We start from the raw sequence: 19,384 nt of genomic DNA on the forward strand, positions 1-19,384 counted from the left end.
AGAGGCCCAGTTTCTCTAATCTCTCACTGTACGGCAACTCCTCCAGCCCCTTAACCATTTTAGTCGCTCTTCTCTGGACCCTTTCGAGTACTACCGTGTCCTTCTTCATGTACGGCGACCAGTGCCATATTATCTAATAAAGGAGACTGAGCACTAACCAGTCACCTTCTTGGTTTGTTTTCGGGCCTTCCACGATTCAGGAAGGAGGTATCTCCTGTTTTCTTTGATTAGCGCAGAATTCCACCAGGAGTAAAAGTAACAAGACTGCACTTCCGTTTTTCTTTCTAAGAAGTAGATGTGGCGACGATGTGCTGGTTCTTGTGAAGCTCATACTTTGACGTTTCTGAACCTGCAGTTGAACTGCTGTAGTCTTCAATGATGGGTCACAGCGAGAGGAAGAACTTCGTACCTTTTGTCATGGTAGATGAGGAAAATGTGTCTGTCAGAATATGCAGCACAGCTAATCGCTCTGTCAGAATATGCAGCACAGCTAATCGCTTCACCGCCATATGCTTGCCACAACATTTCAAGAGTTTCATTACTGCTATTTCCAAGTTTAACACAAAATTCAATCACACTCCTCTGGCATACTCTCACAGACACGTCTTCCTCATCTGCCATGATGAAACATACAAAGTTCTTCCTCTCGCTGTGACCCAACAATGAGGACTACGGCGTCCAACTGCAGGTTCAGAAACGGCAAAGTATGAGTTTCACAAGAACCAGCATTGCCATGTCTACTTCTTGGAAAGAAAACCAAATGCAGTTTTGTTACTTTTAAATCAGCCCTCATAGAAGAAACTTCTAATCACAAACCCCTATATGGACATAAGACACTGCAAGAAAACAGTGATTCCATGGAAGATATAATAATTAAATTGCATGCTGGTGAATATATCCATAACTGCATTTTAAGTTGTTTCTTCTGTCTATTCCACTCTAAGGTGTTTCATGTAATGTCAAGTTGGGTGTCTTATCAAAAGGGGGTGGGGGAGACTGTATAACTATAAAATACTGCCAAGTCCAAATGAGTTTTCTTTAAATATATATTCTTGCAATATCTTTTTGGGCTGAACAGTTCTGCCCTTTGAGACCATACAGCAGCTTATTTAATACAGTCACAACCTGTTTGCAGATAGAACCTCTGATACAATGCATTGTGTAGTGATTATTATTATTCATGTAAACTCAAGCTGGTTTCATATGGAGAGATGGTAAATGGCATAACTTATTATTGATGCTAAATGTTCAACAGAAAAAACAGGCTCATTTTCAAAGGACAAAAAGATACAAAAACGGCATAAAGTGGCATTTGGATGTTTTGTTTGCTAAAATGTCCAAATTGCTATTTTCAAAACCCATATTTTAGACTGTTTGCTATGTAGTTAGTCTGTAGTGCAAGGGTAGGGAACTCCGGTCCTCGAGAGCCGTATTCCAGTCGGGTTTTCAGGATTTCCCCAATGAATAAGCATTGAAAGCAGTGCATGCACATAGATCCCATGCATATTCATTGGGGAAATCCTGAAAACCTGACTGGAATACGGCTCTCGAGGACCGGAGTTCCCTACCCCTGCTGTAGTGCATCAGTCTCAAGGGGGCTTGTTGTGGGCATGTTTTGGGTGAGAATAGGATGAACTTATGATTTGATTTTTTTTTTTTTTTTTTTCAAAAAATGGAATATTCTAGAGAAAGTCCATGGCAAAAATGAGGAGTTTGAGGTCAGACCTGTTTCAGTAACTACTTAGTACCAGAAAGATATCCAAACTGACCTAGATGACCACTGGAGGGATTAAAACATGACCCCTCCTTACTCTCCCAATGGTCACTGACCCCCCTCTCCCACACCTCAAAGATGTGAAAGAAACAGTACATACCAGCCTGCATGACAGCTTCAGATGTTACGATCAGTCCTATTAGAGTAGCAAGCAGATCACTGGAGTGGACTATAGAGATGGGGACCCAGGCCAACATCCCATTCTAACTAGTATACTTGTGGTGGAACATGTGAGCCCTCCAAAATCTACTGTACCTACATATAGGCGATACCTGCAAGCATTAGGGCTCTTTGGCTTCACATTTCATCTTAAAGGTAATTCAAACAGTTGATCAGTGGATGAAGGATTTTAAATTGAAGCTTAATTCTGATAAAAGATAATTATACCCCTTCCCCCGCCACTAAATGTACTGAAGAAAATCTAGCACTGAATGGGATTTTATATCCAATTACCCCAACTATTAAGATTTTAGGAGTACACTTGGATAAAGATTTATCCATGTGTGCTTATATAGATGCAGTGGTTCGGAAAAGTTTTGATACGCTTAGGCAATTACAAGCAGTAAGATCATATTTACCACTGCTTCATTTAGATTACTGGTACAATCTCTAGGTCTTAAGCATCTTAGATTATTGTAATATTGTTCATCATTTAGCAGGCTATCAAAAAAATTTGCATAGGCTCCATCTTATACAAAACACAGCTGTTTGCCTAATTTCTAATTAAAAAACAAACAAACCAGATCATGTGAGGCCTTACAGAGAATTACACTGGCTTCCTTTTCAAGCCCGGGTATGTTTCAAGTTTAGATGTATTTGTTATAAAGTTTCACATGGCCTTGAACCTAGTTATTTAGTTGAGCAATTTTTGTTTTGTTAATCATACTCAGTCATTGCATATTATTGCGCTGTTTGCCTTTCCGAGTGTAAGGGGCTGTAAATACAAAAGATTCTTTCAGCATTTATTGTTATTTCAAGCTGCAAGTTGGGACACTGAATTTCATTAGTTATTGTTTAGTCCCATTTCATGGCCACATTTTAGGAAATTATTGAAAGCTAACTTGTTTGTGAAATTTCTGAAGGATTGATTTTGTACGTCACTGTGATTGTTCAGTTTTCTTCCTTTATTAAACCGCATAGAACTGCAAGTTCCTGCGGTATACAAATGGGATTTTGTTATGTTACCATACAATACAAAGGAGTTATGGTGAGATGCATACCTGGGATCTTTTATGTAAAGTTCATTGTGGTGCCCTCTAGGATCCCCCATTGCACTGCTGGGATGTCTGTTTCACCAGTCTACTAAGAATACTGACCCCTCCAACAGCCTAATGGCTTGTTTGAATGCATTTTTCTTTTGGCCTCTATAAGTCGCCTTGAGCCTGCCTAGGTATGAGCGACTCAGAAATAAAAGATTAGATTAGATTAATGATTCAAAAAGATAGATGCACTGAGCACAAAAATATCTAAGAAATGGCCATTCTTGAAACAAAAAGATAGACATTTCCCTGTTTTGAAAACGGTAAAGTTTACTACTGGATTTTTGGTCATTTTCTGCAAAATGTTCAAAATCGGATTTAGACGTCATATCAAGAATGCCCCTCAATATGTATTATAACTCAATATTTTGTTTTGGGTTTTTTTTTTTTTTCACACTGTACTATTTTTATCTGTGTGAATGAAGTGAGAGCATGCGTGAAAGTGCCAGTTTCAGCAGCTGAAGCATTCTACTGACTACCTCAGGCAGCATGGACCTCGGGGCTCAGGCAGCAGTCCATTTCAGCTGGTGGGGCTTGGGCAGTCCCCAAGCTCAACGGCTGCCACAATTTTGAAGTTTGTTTAGCTTGTTTTCACCGTCAAGTTCATAGCTTTTGCTGTACTTGAGATCCTCAAATATGCCTCAGCTCCCGTGAGTTCATTGAAGCATCCTGGAACTGACCTAAGACATCCATAGTAAACCATGTGTAAAGGTACACAAGGCAATTATTTACTTTATTAACAAATCTGCAGGCATATTATGTGACTTCCAGTAGATGCTCCATAAATCAAGCAAGAGCTGCAGTAGAAGAAAATGACCTGCACTTAGACAAAGAATGGAAAGGGGAAGATATTAGTTAATATAGCTATACATCTGTTAAGGGAATAACTCACATTTTTTTGCCAAATAATATAGGCTAAATGGCAAAACTGTGCATTATTTGCCTTTAATGCACCTTTTCTTGTACAGTATAGGTTCAGTGATAATGGGATGCCAAGTATTACAGAAAATGAATATATTAACCTTGCAAAGCTGCATTATTTATGGAAAATAACACCGTCTTTGAACTGATAGTATCCTTCCTCACCGCTAACATCGGGTCACTAATTGTCTCATGCACCTGGAAACCACTTAATGGGGCAAGTGCTAGGAAACTTGCTCCCTACAAAAAAGCCCCAAACTGTTCTCGTCCAACCCCTGCCTCTCCTCTGAAATTTACTGGGGTTTTCCTGGTGGCTAGTTTTTTGGGGGGGAGGAGAAGTGTTTCCTGGTCACACCTGAATTGCTGGTATTTTGGGTAAAAAAAAATGTCAAAAATCATCCAAGCCATAGCCTTGCAGTAGTACTGCTAGGATTTCCTTTCTGGTGGGCAAATCTTTGCTCTAGTTATAGATTTGAGAGGATGAACGCTGATAGTTTGGGGCATGGTAATATATTTAAAATGGTATGGGACCCATTGACATTTTATGTTACCTCACTATAATAGGTTTTTGAATGTGAGTCAGTTTTTGTTTATTTTGGTACACATCCAGGGAAGGGTGGGGAGGGGTTATTTCTGTCATAATTTGATTTTTAAATATTTACACGTGGGATGAGTGGGAGGATGGAAGGATATGGCTAATAGGGTAAGGTTATTGGGGAAATCTATGTTTCTGTGTTTTATTAAATTATCATTAGGTAGGTGGGTGGTTAGGGGTAGGGGAGAAATTGGTTGGTTATGTATATTTGAAAGTTAAATGTGCTTATATTGACTTATTATATATGATATATTTATGTATTGCACTACTGAAGATTGTAAAATCAATAAAGATTTTTTTTTTTTTAAAGGATTCAAGATGCCAAATAAGAGATTTAGGCTTTGACCTCTGGGGAGCAGTGGAATTGTGCCCCTGATACCACTGGCCCAGACCTGGGGCCCACTATTTTTATGTTACTGAGACAAGGCGCTAGCAACATAACTGAGCTGTAGCAAAGCAATAGTAAATTACCATGCTACCACTGGCATGGTAAATATCAAGGAATAAAACAGGGGAAACAAAACCACAAACACAAATATGCAAAACCAGAATGGAATTGTCCAAATCAGAATGATGTGCACGAAGAAAGTATCTTTCAACTCATCTGATGGTACAAATGTCTTTATTCATCCAATAACTCAATGATTCTCCTGGCTTCAAACATCTGTTTTACTAGCTCAGATTTGGTAGCAACTATAAGGGTGTGTGCATACTCTGAGATAACGCTATTCGATATAATTGTTGAAGGCTCTCAAGACTCCTGAGGCAGGCCTGTTTGGCCAAAACATGTACATGTCGAGTCATTGAGTTGTTGGATGAATCATTGAGTTATTGGATGAATAAAGACATTTGTACCATCAGATATGGTAAATATCAGTACAGTAAAACTGCATATTTTACTGTAGCTTAATAACTACACCTTGTAGCGATGTGTTAGTAAGCAGCACATAGGAGCAGTATGGCATGCCCTTCTCCCCCACCTCAGAGGTGGGGAGCAAACTTTGCACAGGAAGATACTGCAAAATGATAGCTCCACACAGAGAACCGAAGGCTCCAACTTGACAGACACCCCCACCCCGCTAGAGGAAGCAGACCTGGGCCCAGCAGAGACACCAAACAATCATGACTACATCAGATACATCCCACAAGATCACCTATCTTGTATTAGTCAATATTTAATTGGGGCATTTAGTATAAAAACAAACAAACCCAAAACAAACATCAGAGAGTGTGGCGTAGTGGTTAAAGCTATAGCCTCAGCACCCTGAGGTTGTGGGTTCAAACCCACGCTGCTCCTTGTGACCCTGGGCAAGTCACTTAATCCCCCCATTGCCCCAGGTACGTTAGATAGATTGTGAGCCCGCCGGGACAGATAGGGAAAACTGCTTGAGTACCTGAATAAATGCATGTAAACTGCTCTGAGCTCCCCTGGGAGAACGGTAAAGAAAATGGAATAAGTAAATAAATAATGAAAAATGAGAAATTGTAGAACATTATCCATATTTCTGTCTCACTCTGAAGCCAAATTTCAGAACCCATTCAAAGAAGAAAAATAGGAAGCACATTGGCAGACTACACATAGGCTTTATAGGCTTGATTTGCCATCATATTCTGTTACTATGGATAAGATAGTGAAAGAAACTAATCGCTGAACTTACCCGTAATATATCCGTTTTGAGCTGCAGTTCTGTGGGAGGAGCCGAATGCATTAATCCTAACAAAGTGCCCATATCATCATCACCACTAGAGGACAAGACCAATTGCTGCACTATCATCAGGGCATGTTCTCGACACTGTGGATACTTCACTATATTGTGTACACACCGTGCACCTCCAAATTCCCTGAAAACCCCTAGGAGCAGAGGGAAAACAGAAAGAAGAATGAATCTCTTGATCAATTTCAGTTTTCCCTGATTGATACAGCTCAAAAAAAAAAGTATTCTTTTTTTTTTTCAAGAACATCCCTCCAATGCCTTTCCTTCATTAAATTGTTCTCGACAAGGTAATGGCTTCTGTTTACTATAAATCTGTTCTCATAGGTACATAAGAAATCATAAAAATAAGCTATTCTAATTTAAGCTTAAAAAATGCCTTCAAGGAGCAAAGAAGATAGCTTTCTTGTCATATTAATTTTACATGCCAGAAATGCACCTATGTGCTATGCTATAAAAAAAATGCACATATCTGTGTTAGCACACATTTTGGCTCCAGCGTTATTTTACAGGTAAGGCAGATTGGGTGAAGTGTAGGAGAGGCACACACTTACTACTTACTGCATTTACAAGTCTAACTTATTGCTATGCATGTATCACTTGAACTTACCCTCTCTTTTACTAAGGTACGCTAACCGATTAATGCACGCTAAACGCAACGCGTCCATAGGCGCGCGCTAATCGGGTAGTACACCGTAGTAAAAGAGGACTTTAAGCTCTAGGGCTGGTGGTTAAATACTCATGCCTAACCGCATACCCATGTATATACCTGGATTCAATATTGCAACAGCATATTACTTCCATGTGGCGCCACGGCTACACTAGTCATCCTGAGATGCTATTTACCTTGGATCTTATTCCCCGGGTGTCCCCGAAGGGATTCCGGGGTTTTCTGGACCGTGCCATCCTGCTGGGGAAAAAAACTATTTTGCATTGTTGGATTGTATCGGACTCACCGACTTTGTCTCATTGGCGTCCTCTCATGCTTCATCAAGCTTCTATGGAGCATCTCTCTTTGGCATCATTGGACACACCTAAGGGACGTTTGTATTGTTCTATTTGGGAGCCTTTTTGGCTCACATTGACTCATACAGCTCGAAGTAACTTGTTAAACCCGTAACTCTGCTTGTTCTCTGGAGGATGGATTGTTTGTTACTGTGGGATATTTGGGTGGAGGGTGGGTGAGGTTTGGTTGCACTCATTTTGTATACTGTGGTTGTATTTGCATTATCTGTTTTTCTTGGAAACTCTCAATAAATATATTTAAACATAAAATAGGCACCTATTTTCCTTATAGAATATGCACCTATCAAACATCTTCTGGAAGGTTTCTCTGTACTGCATATCAAAAGTCTGGTATGTACTATACATGAGACTAGCAATGCAGTTAAAAAGTATAATACTTTTCAAACCCTTACTCCAGCTTTGCTGTCAGTGTCACCTTGCTTATTAATCTTATCCAAAACTTTGAGATTTATGTTACACTTTCACATCCTGTCACATCTCCTACAGCAGAGAATGACATTGGGACATAGTTTGTTCCTGTCCCCGAAGGCTCTGTCCCCCATCCCCACAGATTCTGTCCTCATCTGCACAAGCCATGAACGCTTATTTTATATTAAAATTTTTAAATTAAAGTATAAAAATGGACAATATCTGTTCAACTGTTTGAAAATCACAAATACAGCCTTCCATTTCAATCTCGTTGTAGTACAACTTTCCCAAAGATTCAGTTGCCTGTATTTATATATCATCTGGGAAAATAATTGAATTGTCTTTCAGACATGGGTGTAGAAGAGAACCAAACAGTATCGTGAATGAACAGGAAAATAAGTGCCTATTAAATGCTGGAAATGTTCTTTGAAGCCAGCAATGATGGATGAATCTGTTGCAGTAACAGTAAGATGCTTGAGCAACTGAGCATGTGATGGAAGGACATTGCAGATGGTAGGTCTGATCAGCAGACAAAACTATTGTTGCCACATCAACGAGAGAAAAGAAACAAGGGATGTCATTTAACAGTAGTTCATTTAAATCCCAAAGCAGTGTATGCAGCATTTTTTTTTATCGCTGAAGTCAGTTGCCAGTTTTCTAAGATGCTTTTAAGTTTTTACATATCTTTTTATAGATGTTGCTCCATCTAGTTGGAACAGCCTGTTTAAAGATAGTCTCAAGCTTAAACTTAGAGAATGACACTGGGACACAGTTTGTTCCGGTGGCCACAGGCTCTGTCCCCATCCCCATGTCATTCTCTATCCTACAGTTCACCCACAGATACTACCTAAAGCTACCATGACTCCATTACTCCAGCGCTCTATGCAGTCAAAAAGTGATGCATCTTCAAAGCCCTGGTCATGACACACAAGAGATTCTACCAAAAAAACCCAGCCTATATAACATCCAAGCTACGCCTATATACCCCTAACTGCCCCCTCCGCTCCAAAGCAGAACAAAGACTCAGCATTCCCGCAGGGAGATCCCTCCGAATGAGTACGGCGTACAAAAGATCCTACAGCTATTTCCTACCTCAGCTATGGAACCAACTACCCACACAGATCAGGTCGCTAGACTCACTAATGACCTTCCGCAGAGCAGTGAAGACCTTCCTCTTCCGCCAATCGAGCCATTAAAAACTGCCTCCTCAATATACTTCTCCTAGTACTCTTCGCTATGACCAGTCTGGTCTCTAGAATAAACTGTTATTATTTGTCGTCATGACTAGTCTGTTTTCAAACGATTGTGAATGTCTACCTGTAACCTGAGTTTCTGGGAGAACGTGATAGAAATCGAAATCGAAATCAATAAAGTGGTTAGTAGGTGTCACCCATGATAGATGAGCAGCATTCTAGCCAACCAATCCTTATGTATTAGAAATCCTCTCCAAGTCATCTTCATCTTATATTCAACATTGATGTTTGGTCCACATCATTGTTCAAACAGGTCTTTTTTTTTTTTTTTTTGGGGGGGGGAGAGGGAGTTCCACCTGTTTACCATCATTGCTTCTCCTCTATTTCCTAGAAGCACTCACTCAGCCTAGCTAACTCTCTGTAGCTCTTTTCTACTATTCTTGTTTACTTATTTGTCTCCATACCTATCAGACATTCATGTGCTTTACAGTTTAACTTCTGCTGCCTCACTCTTTGGCTGTTTGTGGTATGCACAACCACCCTCTTCCTAGCTGACACTAAGCGCACTTCTTACAACATTCTGAAAAGCAGTTTGAGAATTTGGATAACCACCATCTAAGTCCTGAAATATCCCTTGTCCTTGAATCAGTTTTAAGGGATTTATTTCTCTGAACATTGCTCTCTGCTTGAAGTTGGTACATCTTTCACGCCTCTTTGTAGATTGGCAGCTGTTAGAAACCTCCTCAGTAATGTCCTTCAGTCTCCTTTAAGTTTAGTCAGTTTAAAGCGACAGTCTCACACCTATGGAGGCACATAGGGATACCTACGGACACCTAAGGCCACTTCTGGCACAAACCATGCCCCTACCGGCCTTAGGCATCCATGGGAATCCCTATGTGCCTCCATAGGGGCAAGACTGGCGCCTTCAATTTTTCTTTTTAATGTGTATATTAGGAAATGCAGCAAATATCAACAATATACATGGTGCAAATGTCAATAACAAAAGGAAGTATTCACATCCAAAGTGTGCCCCTTGATTGGTCAGTTAAGCGGCAGTAGGGCACCGCCTACCGCTGCCTAACTGCAGCACATAGCTGTACAAAACGTCAGCCTTTGTTTTCAGAAAACTACCAGCGTGTTCCAGTGCACTGAACTTTGGTTAACATTTCCAACAAGCAAAGGCTGAATCAAACCTGAATATTCAATGTGGGCACGTCCAGGGACTAGCACTGAATATCCAGGTCAGGGCCGACAGTGTATGATGCTTGGCTGGCTGCTCTGTTCTAGCTCTGCATAGATTTGTTTCATATCTTTTCTTGGGATGCCTAAATGACAGAGGAAGGTTTGGGTGGTTGTCCCTTGACCTCTTCAGTTGGCAGACCTATCTGATGCAATATGAAGGGACCATACAGTACAGAATTAGAGGTTCCTTGGTTGGCATTTCAGTGCAGGAAGGGCCTCAAGAATAGCTCAGCTCCCCTTCAAACCTCATTGGAATGGACACAGGGAAGAGAAAGGGTAATAGAGGTCTCTGTGACAGCTTTCCCCAAGGATTCTCTCAAAATGTTTTGGTTGGGAGTTTAGAGACTGCTGGTAAGAAAATAGCTAGAAACCCCATATCAAACCCTGTTAGCAGCAGGATCCGACGAAGATTATACTCTTTTCTGTATGGGAAGAGATTACCAACTTGGATATAAATGTGAACAAAAGACTAAGTTTAATTTAGCAGACTTCTTATAATCTTGTTTTATGAGCCACTACAGTAGAATCCTCAGTAACAATAACTTTGGGTAAAGTTAATGATTTGGAAGTAAAAGTTAAGGAAACGCAGGAACAACAAAATTTTTCAGTTTGTTTTGCTCAGGAATACAACACAAGTCAGAGCAGGCTGAGAACCAATAAAGCAGCCACAAACTCCAAGAATGTCTTATATTAAATGCTTACAAAACCTCCAAAACACAAGGCAAAACACAAATTTTATACAAGGTAAAACAAAAAGATCATGTTACACCTTTACTGGTTCATCATCTTTGGTTACAAATCGAATATTGGATCAAGTTCAAAGTACTAACATTGACTCAAAATCCTTCATATTAATAAACCAGATTATCTGGTGACTTTAACCAGTTTTGACTAGATTTCTACACTAATTAATAACTTCAGACTTGTCTTCCCTAGTCCATCTCAGGCAAAAATGGGAGCCTTTATGAAAGTTAGCTTTTTTCCTTTTGACTCCAGTGCTATGGAACAACTTGACCCTCTCAATATGCGCAATCCCATCTTATTATCAATTTCATTAATTACTGAAGCCTTATCTATTTAAAATGGCTTTTGAGATAGGCTAAGGCAGTAATCTCCAACATGTAGCCCCTGAAGTCCTCCATTACGGCCTTTAAGCATTTGGCTGAAATGCTCTTCAAATTCTATAAATGCATTAATTTCAATCTTGCCCATTTGATATATTTGTCAATAGGATGCTTCCCGGAAAGCTGTAAACAGTCTACTGTCAAACCAATTTTAAAAAAGAAAGGTTTAGATCCTTCTATGCCAACTAGTTAACGATTGATCTCAATTGTACCTTTCTGGTAAAGTATTGGAGGAAATTGTAATGCAACAACTAGACGATTTCATTCTGGAAGTAGGTTGCTTAGATTCCATGCAATTTGATTTCATAAAGGCTCACAGTGTGGAATTGTTTTTAACTTGTCGTTGAGACATTGCGAGAGGGCATCAACAGAAAAATTTCATACTGTGTTGTTTCTTTGGATGTGTCAGGAGCTTTTAACACAGTGAATCTTGATTTGTTGCTGTTGAAATTATCTAATTCAGGCTTGAGAGGGGAGGTTTATTCTTGGTTTGTTTCATACCTACAAGGGCGCTCTTTCAATGTTCAGCAGGGTCAGAAATTGTCTGCAAAACAATCTATGAAGAAAGGGGTGCCTCAAGGCTCTGCACTATCCTCATTGTTATTCAACATATATATATGATTATATTAGGAAAATCGTTTCGCTCTTTAAGAGTGGAATATCGCCTATATGCAGACGACATCTTAGGGTTTTTTCCCCTATGTGGAATATGCAGGAAACAGAGATAAATTTGAATAGATATATGTGTGAACTAACAATGTGGATGGAGCAGCATGGCCTACAGTTGAATATGAAAAAAACTGAAGTTATGGTTGTGGTAGAAATTGGTACTATGGGTAGTCCTATTCAGTTCTCAATTATGGGTACACAATTATTAGTGAAAAGCAATGTATGCATGGTTATATTCTCTACTTTCCATGAAAAAGCATATTGCTAAAGTAGTACAAGGAAGATATGCACAACTCCACATTCTATTTAGATTGAAACTATTGCTTTTGCTTATAGATTTTCACTCTGTTGTTCAAGCTTTACTGTTGACTCAACTTGACTATTGCAATTTACTTTTCCTGGGACTAACAAAGAAAACATGCTACTTTTGTAGTATATTTTGTTTTTGAAGTTGATATAAAATAATGCTTAAGCTTATTTTAAGCATTCTTCGGCCTTATTTATGGGTCACAGGATATGGTGTTTTCCAGACTTGTGCAAAGAAACCCAAGAGATATAAGGCTTTCCTGGATCAGCGTATATGTATGTTATAGTAGGTAAGTTCCTCCCCTTCACAGTTTTCAATCTGAGTTAATTGAGGGAAAAGTGATTGGTTCAATTTTGCAAGGAGCACCAGAGGGTGAAGAAGGAACTGAAACCAGGCTTTTCCTGGGTCTCAGCCCACTGGCTCTGCCACTAGGCCATTCCTCTGTGTAGTATCAGAGCCCCCATAGGCTGCTTGCAGTAACACTTCTCATAGCTGCAGATGATTCATAGGTTGCTGATAAAAGAAATAAACAAGAAATTGCCACAAACTTTATACACATTAGAATGTCAACTTACTATTAAACTCCTGTGTGTGATGTCTAGAATGATCCAAATGAATTATCTTGTTATTACGGTGTAAAACAGTAGAAAAAGGAAAAGAAATTCTACTGAGATTCAGCTAAAAGAACGTTGTGTTCTACTACAGGATGATAGATGAGACATCAAAGGGCAGTAAGCTCAGGAATATGAAAACACTCAAGAGTGCAGTGCAGTAGTACATTGCCATGTTAACAATCGATGTTCAAGGTCATAATATACCCGAGGTGGATGTGCATAGAAGCATAACAGTTCTCTAGAGTTCAGTACAACATTTTTCATTAGGTAAGAGGTGTACTCATATGCTATAGAAAGACAAAAAATGGGCTCTCACCAGCACCAAGGTGGGGACAGTACCTAAGTATACAACCTTTCTAAAGGTGTTCTGAAACTGATTATGGTGTCTATTTGTTTCTATTGTGGTGGACTGTCAGGACATGTGTATGAGTTTGGATGCATTCGATTTATCACATTGTTTCCTTAGGCTTTAAAAATCTAGGCACATAATTTCTTATTACCTACATAAATTTTCTTTGAGCAGGAAACTTACATGTATATGTTCTCATTAGAGAATAACATGGGGACAAATTTTCCCCCAAACCCCCAGGAACTCAATTTCCCTGTCCCGTCTCCATGAGTTTTGTCGCTGTCCCTGGTCCCATTCCTGTAAACTCTGCCTTAACTGCACAAGCCTTGAACACTTATGATTTTAAAGCATTTGAGGATTGTGCAGATGAGGACACAACTTGCGGGAATGGGGCAGGGGCAGGAAAAGAACTCGCCAGGACGGGAAAATGAGTTTAAGCGGGGACAAGGAAAAATTTGTCCTCATGTCATTCTCTTGTTCTCATACCTGCGTGAATGAAGATCACCCCCCCCCCCCCCACACACACACACACACACACACACACACATACTCAGAAAGACAACTAATTAGGCACATAAAGTGTCTCTATGTCTGCATTTTACTGAAAAAAGAGAGCAAGGGTAACAACAGCATACTCCACACCAACACACAACCATGTTCTGTCTTGTCCACTTCGCTCTGCAGAGCAATTAGAGCTGCAAATTCCATCTGTAAAACTGCTGAGGGCTAACAATGTCAAGGGACAGTATATTCCACTGTATAGGGCCTAGGGAATGGAACAATATCCCTGAGTGCATTTGTCGACAACAGAACATACAGAATTTTTTTTAAAAACTGCTGAAACAGCATCTTTTTTGCCAGATGAAATACAGGGTATGAGACTGTAGTTAATGAGGAAGAGATGATGACAGTAAGGTGCTGGTAGACTATGTATTTTATTGTTTGTATTTTTGCTCTGTTTTGTGGGTGTATTTATTGTCATTTTTGTAAGTAATTTTCTATGTTAGTTTGTAACCCCCCTGGGTAAGGGCAGGATATAAATAAATGAACCAAACCAAACACCAAAGAACATTTCTCACTGTTCTTTTTCCTGGGGATAAGATATGAGGGTATGTATAGGGTTGCTTTGTTTAGGAGGCATACAGCCTCTGAAATTTTTGTACACTGCACTAAATGGTTTTAAGCAAATTTGCAATTTACGAATGGGATATAAATAAATATCCTCGACACCTGCTTCTGCAGTGAGATAGAAGAAGACACAAGTGGGGTACCCCCTGCTCACAAGTACAGAATGGATCCAGAGTGGGGCAGAGCAGGTAAGCCTAACATATCATTCTATGTTGATTAAGGTTGAGCTGGGAAGTCTGAAGTGGCAGAAAGCCCCAGAAGAATACTTGATCAGCAGACCTTTCCTTGTTCTCGAATGTCAGTACAGCCTTTGACTACTATCTGTTAGGGGCAGAGCCGGCCCGCGAATAGGGAAAAATTGTGAATAACTTTTGGACGGCTTTGACCCACCCCCAGACCTTACCTGGTAGTCTAGCGGTGACTTGGGGCAGGAGCGATCTTCTTACACTCCTGCCCCGTGCAGAGCCGTGCTGCTGAGTTCCCATGGTCTCATGAGACTACAACAGGGAGTCTTGTGAGAACATGGGAACTCAGCAGCACGGCTCTGCAAGGGGCAGGAGTGTAAGAAGATCGCTCCTGCCCCGCATCACTGCTAGACCACCAGTTAAGGTCCATGCTCCGATTGCCCCCACGCCACCTCCAATCGCGCTCCTCCGCCTCCAATTGCCCTCCTCCGCCTCCAATTGCCGCCTCTGATTGCCTCACTCCGCCTGTGATCGCACCCCCGCTCCCGCCACCTCTGATTGCCTCCCTCCACCTCTGATCGCCCCCCCCCCGCCGCCTCTGATCGCCTCCCTCCGCCTCTGATCGCCCCCCCCGCCACCTCTGATCGCCTCCCTCCACCTCCAATCTCCCCCCGCTGCCTCTGATCACCTCCCTCCACCTACTATCACACAGCACCCCCCCAGTCACCTCTGATCGCCTCCCTCCAAGTCCTGGGGCCATTTTTTTTTATGCCAACGAGCGATTCTTAGAGGGGGGGCCTAGGGAAAAAGCCACTGATAATCGAAACCGCAAATATCGAAACCGCGAATAGGGAGGGGGAAGTGTACTTTCCTTACTTTGGAGTTAGGAGAGTGCCAATTCATTGCATTCTTGAGGCTTCTGTGAGGTACCACATTTTATAATTGCAATTCTCCGGACAGGAATAGGCAGCTCTTCACAGCATTGCATTCATGGGATCTACTTACCTGCATTTGTGTTTGATGCTTGGAGAAGCACTGTCAAGGTTTCCATTACCAATAAGGCCAGCTGTCTTTGGTCCTCTCTTGAATTGTTCTTTCTGGCATCCCCTACAATATAAAGATGCAGAAAAAGAATAGGCAACAATCTGTTTCAACAAGTGTTCTATGAATTATCTGTTTACTTCTTACTCATTTGAGTTTCAGCCTTTACTTTTTTACTATTTAAAAAATGTTTTATTTAATGTTATTATATTTACCCCCTCTTTTACTAAGCCCAATAGCACGGGCCAATGCTTTAAATGCTCCGATGCCCATAGGGATTGAATAGGAGTTGGAGCATTTGCGGAGCATCACTCATTCCCGTGGCTTAGTAAAAGGGGCCTTAATTAGTTATTATTCACATTTTATCATTCCGTTGTGATATTTTGTATCCTCTGGTCTTTGTTTTAACCTGCTTTAAGCCTGATGGTAAAGTAGATTATATAAATTAGAAAAATAAATTAATAATAAATAGCCTGTCTCTTTAGCTTTACCGAGTTTTACTTCTCTTACTATACTTTTTTAAAAATTCTCCATTGACCATCTCTCTCCTCAAGAGCTTTGAGACAGAGGACAGAAAATACCCACTACTGTATAATTGAAAGTAGACCCTATAGCCAGAATTCTTGTCACCTGAGATTTTTCTGGTGACATTCAACCTTATATTGGCCTACATGAAAATTTGCTTGCTCATCATTATAAGAGAAATTAATATTGAACGATATTTCAAAAAGTTTTCCATTTTCTATGAGCAGTAAAAAGAACCTCACTTGGTTACATTAAGCAGCCCTATGAGAATTATGGAATATTCAAGGCGTAAGTGAAACTGAGAAATTCTTTTAAAGCTATTATGAAATCAGTTCATAGTCATTGGCGTGCGAGATACCAGCGCGCCAACATTGGAGCGCAAGACATCAGCGCGCCGCGGGAAAACTTACTTTTAAACAGCTCCGACGTGGGGTGTGAGTGGGGAACCCCCCAGTTTACTTCATACTCTTCGCGCTGCGGTTGGGGGCGGGGCTTGTGGAGGTTTGGGGGGATGGAACCCTCCATTATAGAGAAAACTGAACTTTTTCTGATTTTTTAGGAAGAAGTTCAGTTTCTCTATAATGTAGGGGGTTGCACCCCCCACACACCCCCAACGGCAGCGTGAAGAGTATGCAGTAAAGTGTGTGTGGGGGGTTTGTCCCCCACACCCCCCGTCAGAGCTCTTTAAATGTAAGTTTTCCCACGGCGCACTGGTGTCTTGCGCTGAATTGTCTGCGCTCCAATGTCGGCGCGCTGGTGTCTCGCGTGCTTTTGTCCCGTCACTGAAGGTTCATAGTCATTGGCGCACAAGACACCAGCGCGCCAACATTGGAGCGCCGACAATTTGGCGCAAGACACCAGCGCGCCGCGGGAAAATGTACTTTTAAACAGCTCCGGCGCTGGTGTCTCGCGCGCTTTTGTCCCGTCACCGTGAAATCACACAGAAGGAATAACCTCTTATAAAGTGCATTGATGTGCGTTAAAAAGTTGGACTACAATGGTTTGGGTTTCAAGATGATCTTATTTTATTACAATTTAACTTCAGCAACAGATTAGATATTGTGTGTTAAAGAAAATGTGACCAACTCTGGGAAAAGGTGACTAAAATAGAGGATCCATATCGTTGAGAGTAGCTGATTTTTCATGTCATGGGTCCATAAGCATTATGCAAAAGCTACATGTAACCTTTATTCATTTTTTCACATAAAAGGACGGTGTTTGGATTGTTGCATTACAAATCATTTGCTCTTAATACAATTACCTCATTTTTTGTTTCTGGTGATTTTAGTCAACTTTTCCTAGAAATGATCACAAATTCAGGGCTCCTTTTACGAAGGTGCGTTAGGGCCTTAACGCGCGGAATAGCGTGCGCTAAAATGCCATGCGCGCTAGCCACTACTGCCTCCTCTTGAGCAGGCGGTAGTTTTTGGGCTAGCGCACACTATAGCGCGCGCTAATCCGGTGCGTGCGCTAAAAACGCTAGCACACCTTCGTAAAAGGAGCCCTCGGTCTTTTGGAACACCTAAATATACAGCAATCCCAAAGTATCCAAAAGTTAAGGAGGATTTCTCCCAGATTATGGTAGTTAAGGTTGCAAAAAGCACAACAGACTGGATAAATAAACCCTAACAAATATGTCATCAATAAATCATTTCTTTTACTGGTGAAAAAGACAACATCAGAAAATAACATAATATTTGTAATTCTGTATCAAAATCTGTGTGGAGCAGTGGTTAAAGCTACTCAGCACCCTGGAGTTTTGGGTTCAAACCCATGCTGCTCCTTGTGACCCTGGACAAGTCACTTAATCCGCTCTTGCCCCGGGTACAATATATAGATTGTGAGCCCGCCAGGATAGACAGGAAAAAAATGCTTGAGTACCTGAATACATTCATGTAAACCAGGGGTGTCCAACCTTTTGGCTTCCCTGGGCCGCATTGGCCGAAAGAAATGTTTCTGGGGCCACACAAATGCGCAAACGCTGAAGCAAGACAGAGGAGGGAGCCGGCAAGACAGTAAACACCTGGGGGGGCAGCAGAGGAAAACACTACACCACCCTCGACCGGGGCCACACAAAATACTTCATGGGTCCGCAGGTTGGACACCCCTGATGTAAACTGTTCTGAGTTCCCTTGGGAGAAGAGTATAGAAAATTTAATTTATAAATAAATAAATAAAACCTGTAGGGATGGAGATCTGATAAGTTCTGATCCAGGGCATCAGAACACAGGCAGGGTCAACACACAGGCGGTTCTGAACACAGGCCGGGTCGGCACACCGACCTAGGCCCTGTGTGCGGATCGAGGCCTGTGTGTGGATCCAGGCCTGGGTTTGGTTCTGAGGCCCTGTTTCTCATTTCCTCTCCCTCTCCCTCCTGCCACGTATACATTCTAAGCAAGGACAAGGGTTGCACCTTGTGCAGAAGGCTGAGGCATTCCCCCCTCCCTGACTCTTGCCACACATTAACCTGACATACATTTACCCTTTTTCTCTTATCTTGTTTAAGCATCCCTTATATGGGCAACAATCAGACTTTGCCTGAGCAAGGCTAATCAAGAGAGCTTAAGAAGCATGCATTATAACCTTTGGACTGTCACATGCCATAGTAAGATTTGAGACATATCAGAAATGTACACATTGGGAATCACTTTATTGTAACTGTTATTATGTATTCATATGTCACGTGAGATAGTAGCTTTGTGACAGACATGATATAGATAAACAATATATTGCCTTGGTTTAATCCTCACTATAAATGCATTATGAAATTATAACCTTATAGAGCATTAACTAAGTAATTAATAGAGACATGATTCTCAATAAAAAGAGGGAGAGACCATTCATTTGGAGCGCCTCCTCTCGACTCTAAGCCTGAGTGTTTGTGTTTCCTTTGTGGCATTCCTACAAAAACCTATCTTGGTTCGATCGGGTTCTGTATTTTGTACTATCTTGACATGTTCTTTGATGGTCTTTATAGTTGTTCTTCTTATACATAGAGATCTCATAGTTCCATGTTCTGTTTTGATGTCCCTATATGTTGTCAGCAACATAATTGCTCACTGTTTTGTGGGTGGGGGGTGAGAGTTCATGTGGGATACGGTATAAAAGGATGACCAGGGCTATCTTGTATATTCTGTTCCAAGTAGTAGTTGTGAAGTCATCAATAAAAATTGTTAAAAGTTAAAATAAGAAAAACATGAAAAGGGGCTGTCATAGTCACGATATTGTTTCTACTGGTTTATAATAACAAAGTCGATTCTAGCAGATGACTAACCACACCAATCCATGCTGTCTGCTCAGATAGCCCTGCCT

The 19,384-nt window shown here is 41.0% G+C and overlaps 1 protein-coding gene across 5 annotated transcripts in view; it reads right to left on the reverse strand.

Annotated features, from left to right (window-relative positions):
* WDFY3 (WD repeat and FYVE domain containing 3) overlaps positions 1-19,384 on the reverse strand; it is a 642,313-nt gene that overhangs the window by 337,470 nt on the left and 285,459 nt on the right. For all 5 annotated transcript variants that reach the window (XM_033914678.1, XM_033914667.1, XM_033914648.1 and 2 more), the window contains exons 10-11: positions 15,512-15,613; positions 6,208-6,401 (exon numbers count right to left, since the gene is read on the reverse strand). In XM_033914678.1, coding sequence (XP_033770569.1) covers positions 6,208-6,401; positions 15,512-15,613 — 296 coding nt within the window. The remainder of the gene's footprint in view (positions 1-6,207; positions 6,402-15,511; positions 15,614-19,384) is intronic.

This window comes from Geotrypetes seraphini, chromosome 1 (genome assembly GCF_902459505.1).
Source record: "Geotrypetes seraphini chromosome 1, aGeoSer1.1, whole genome shotgun sequence".
NCBI lineage: Eukaryota > Metazoa > Chordata > Amphibia > Gymnophiona > Dermophiidae > Geotrypetes > Geotrypetes seraphini.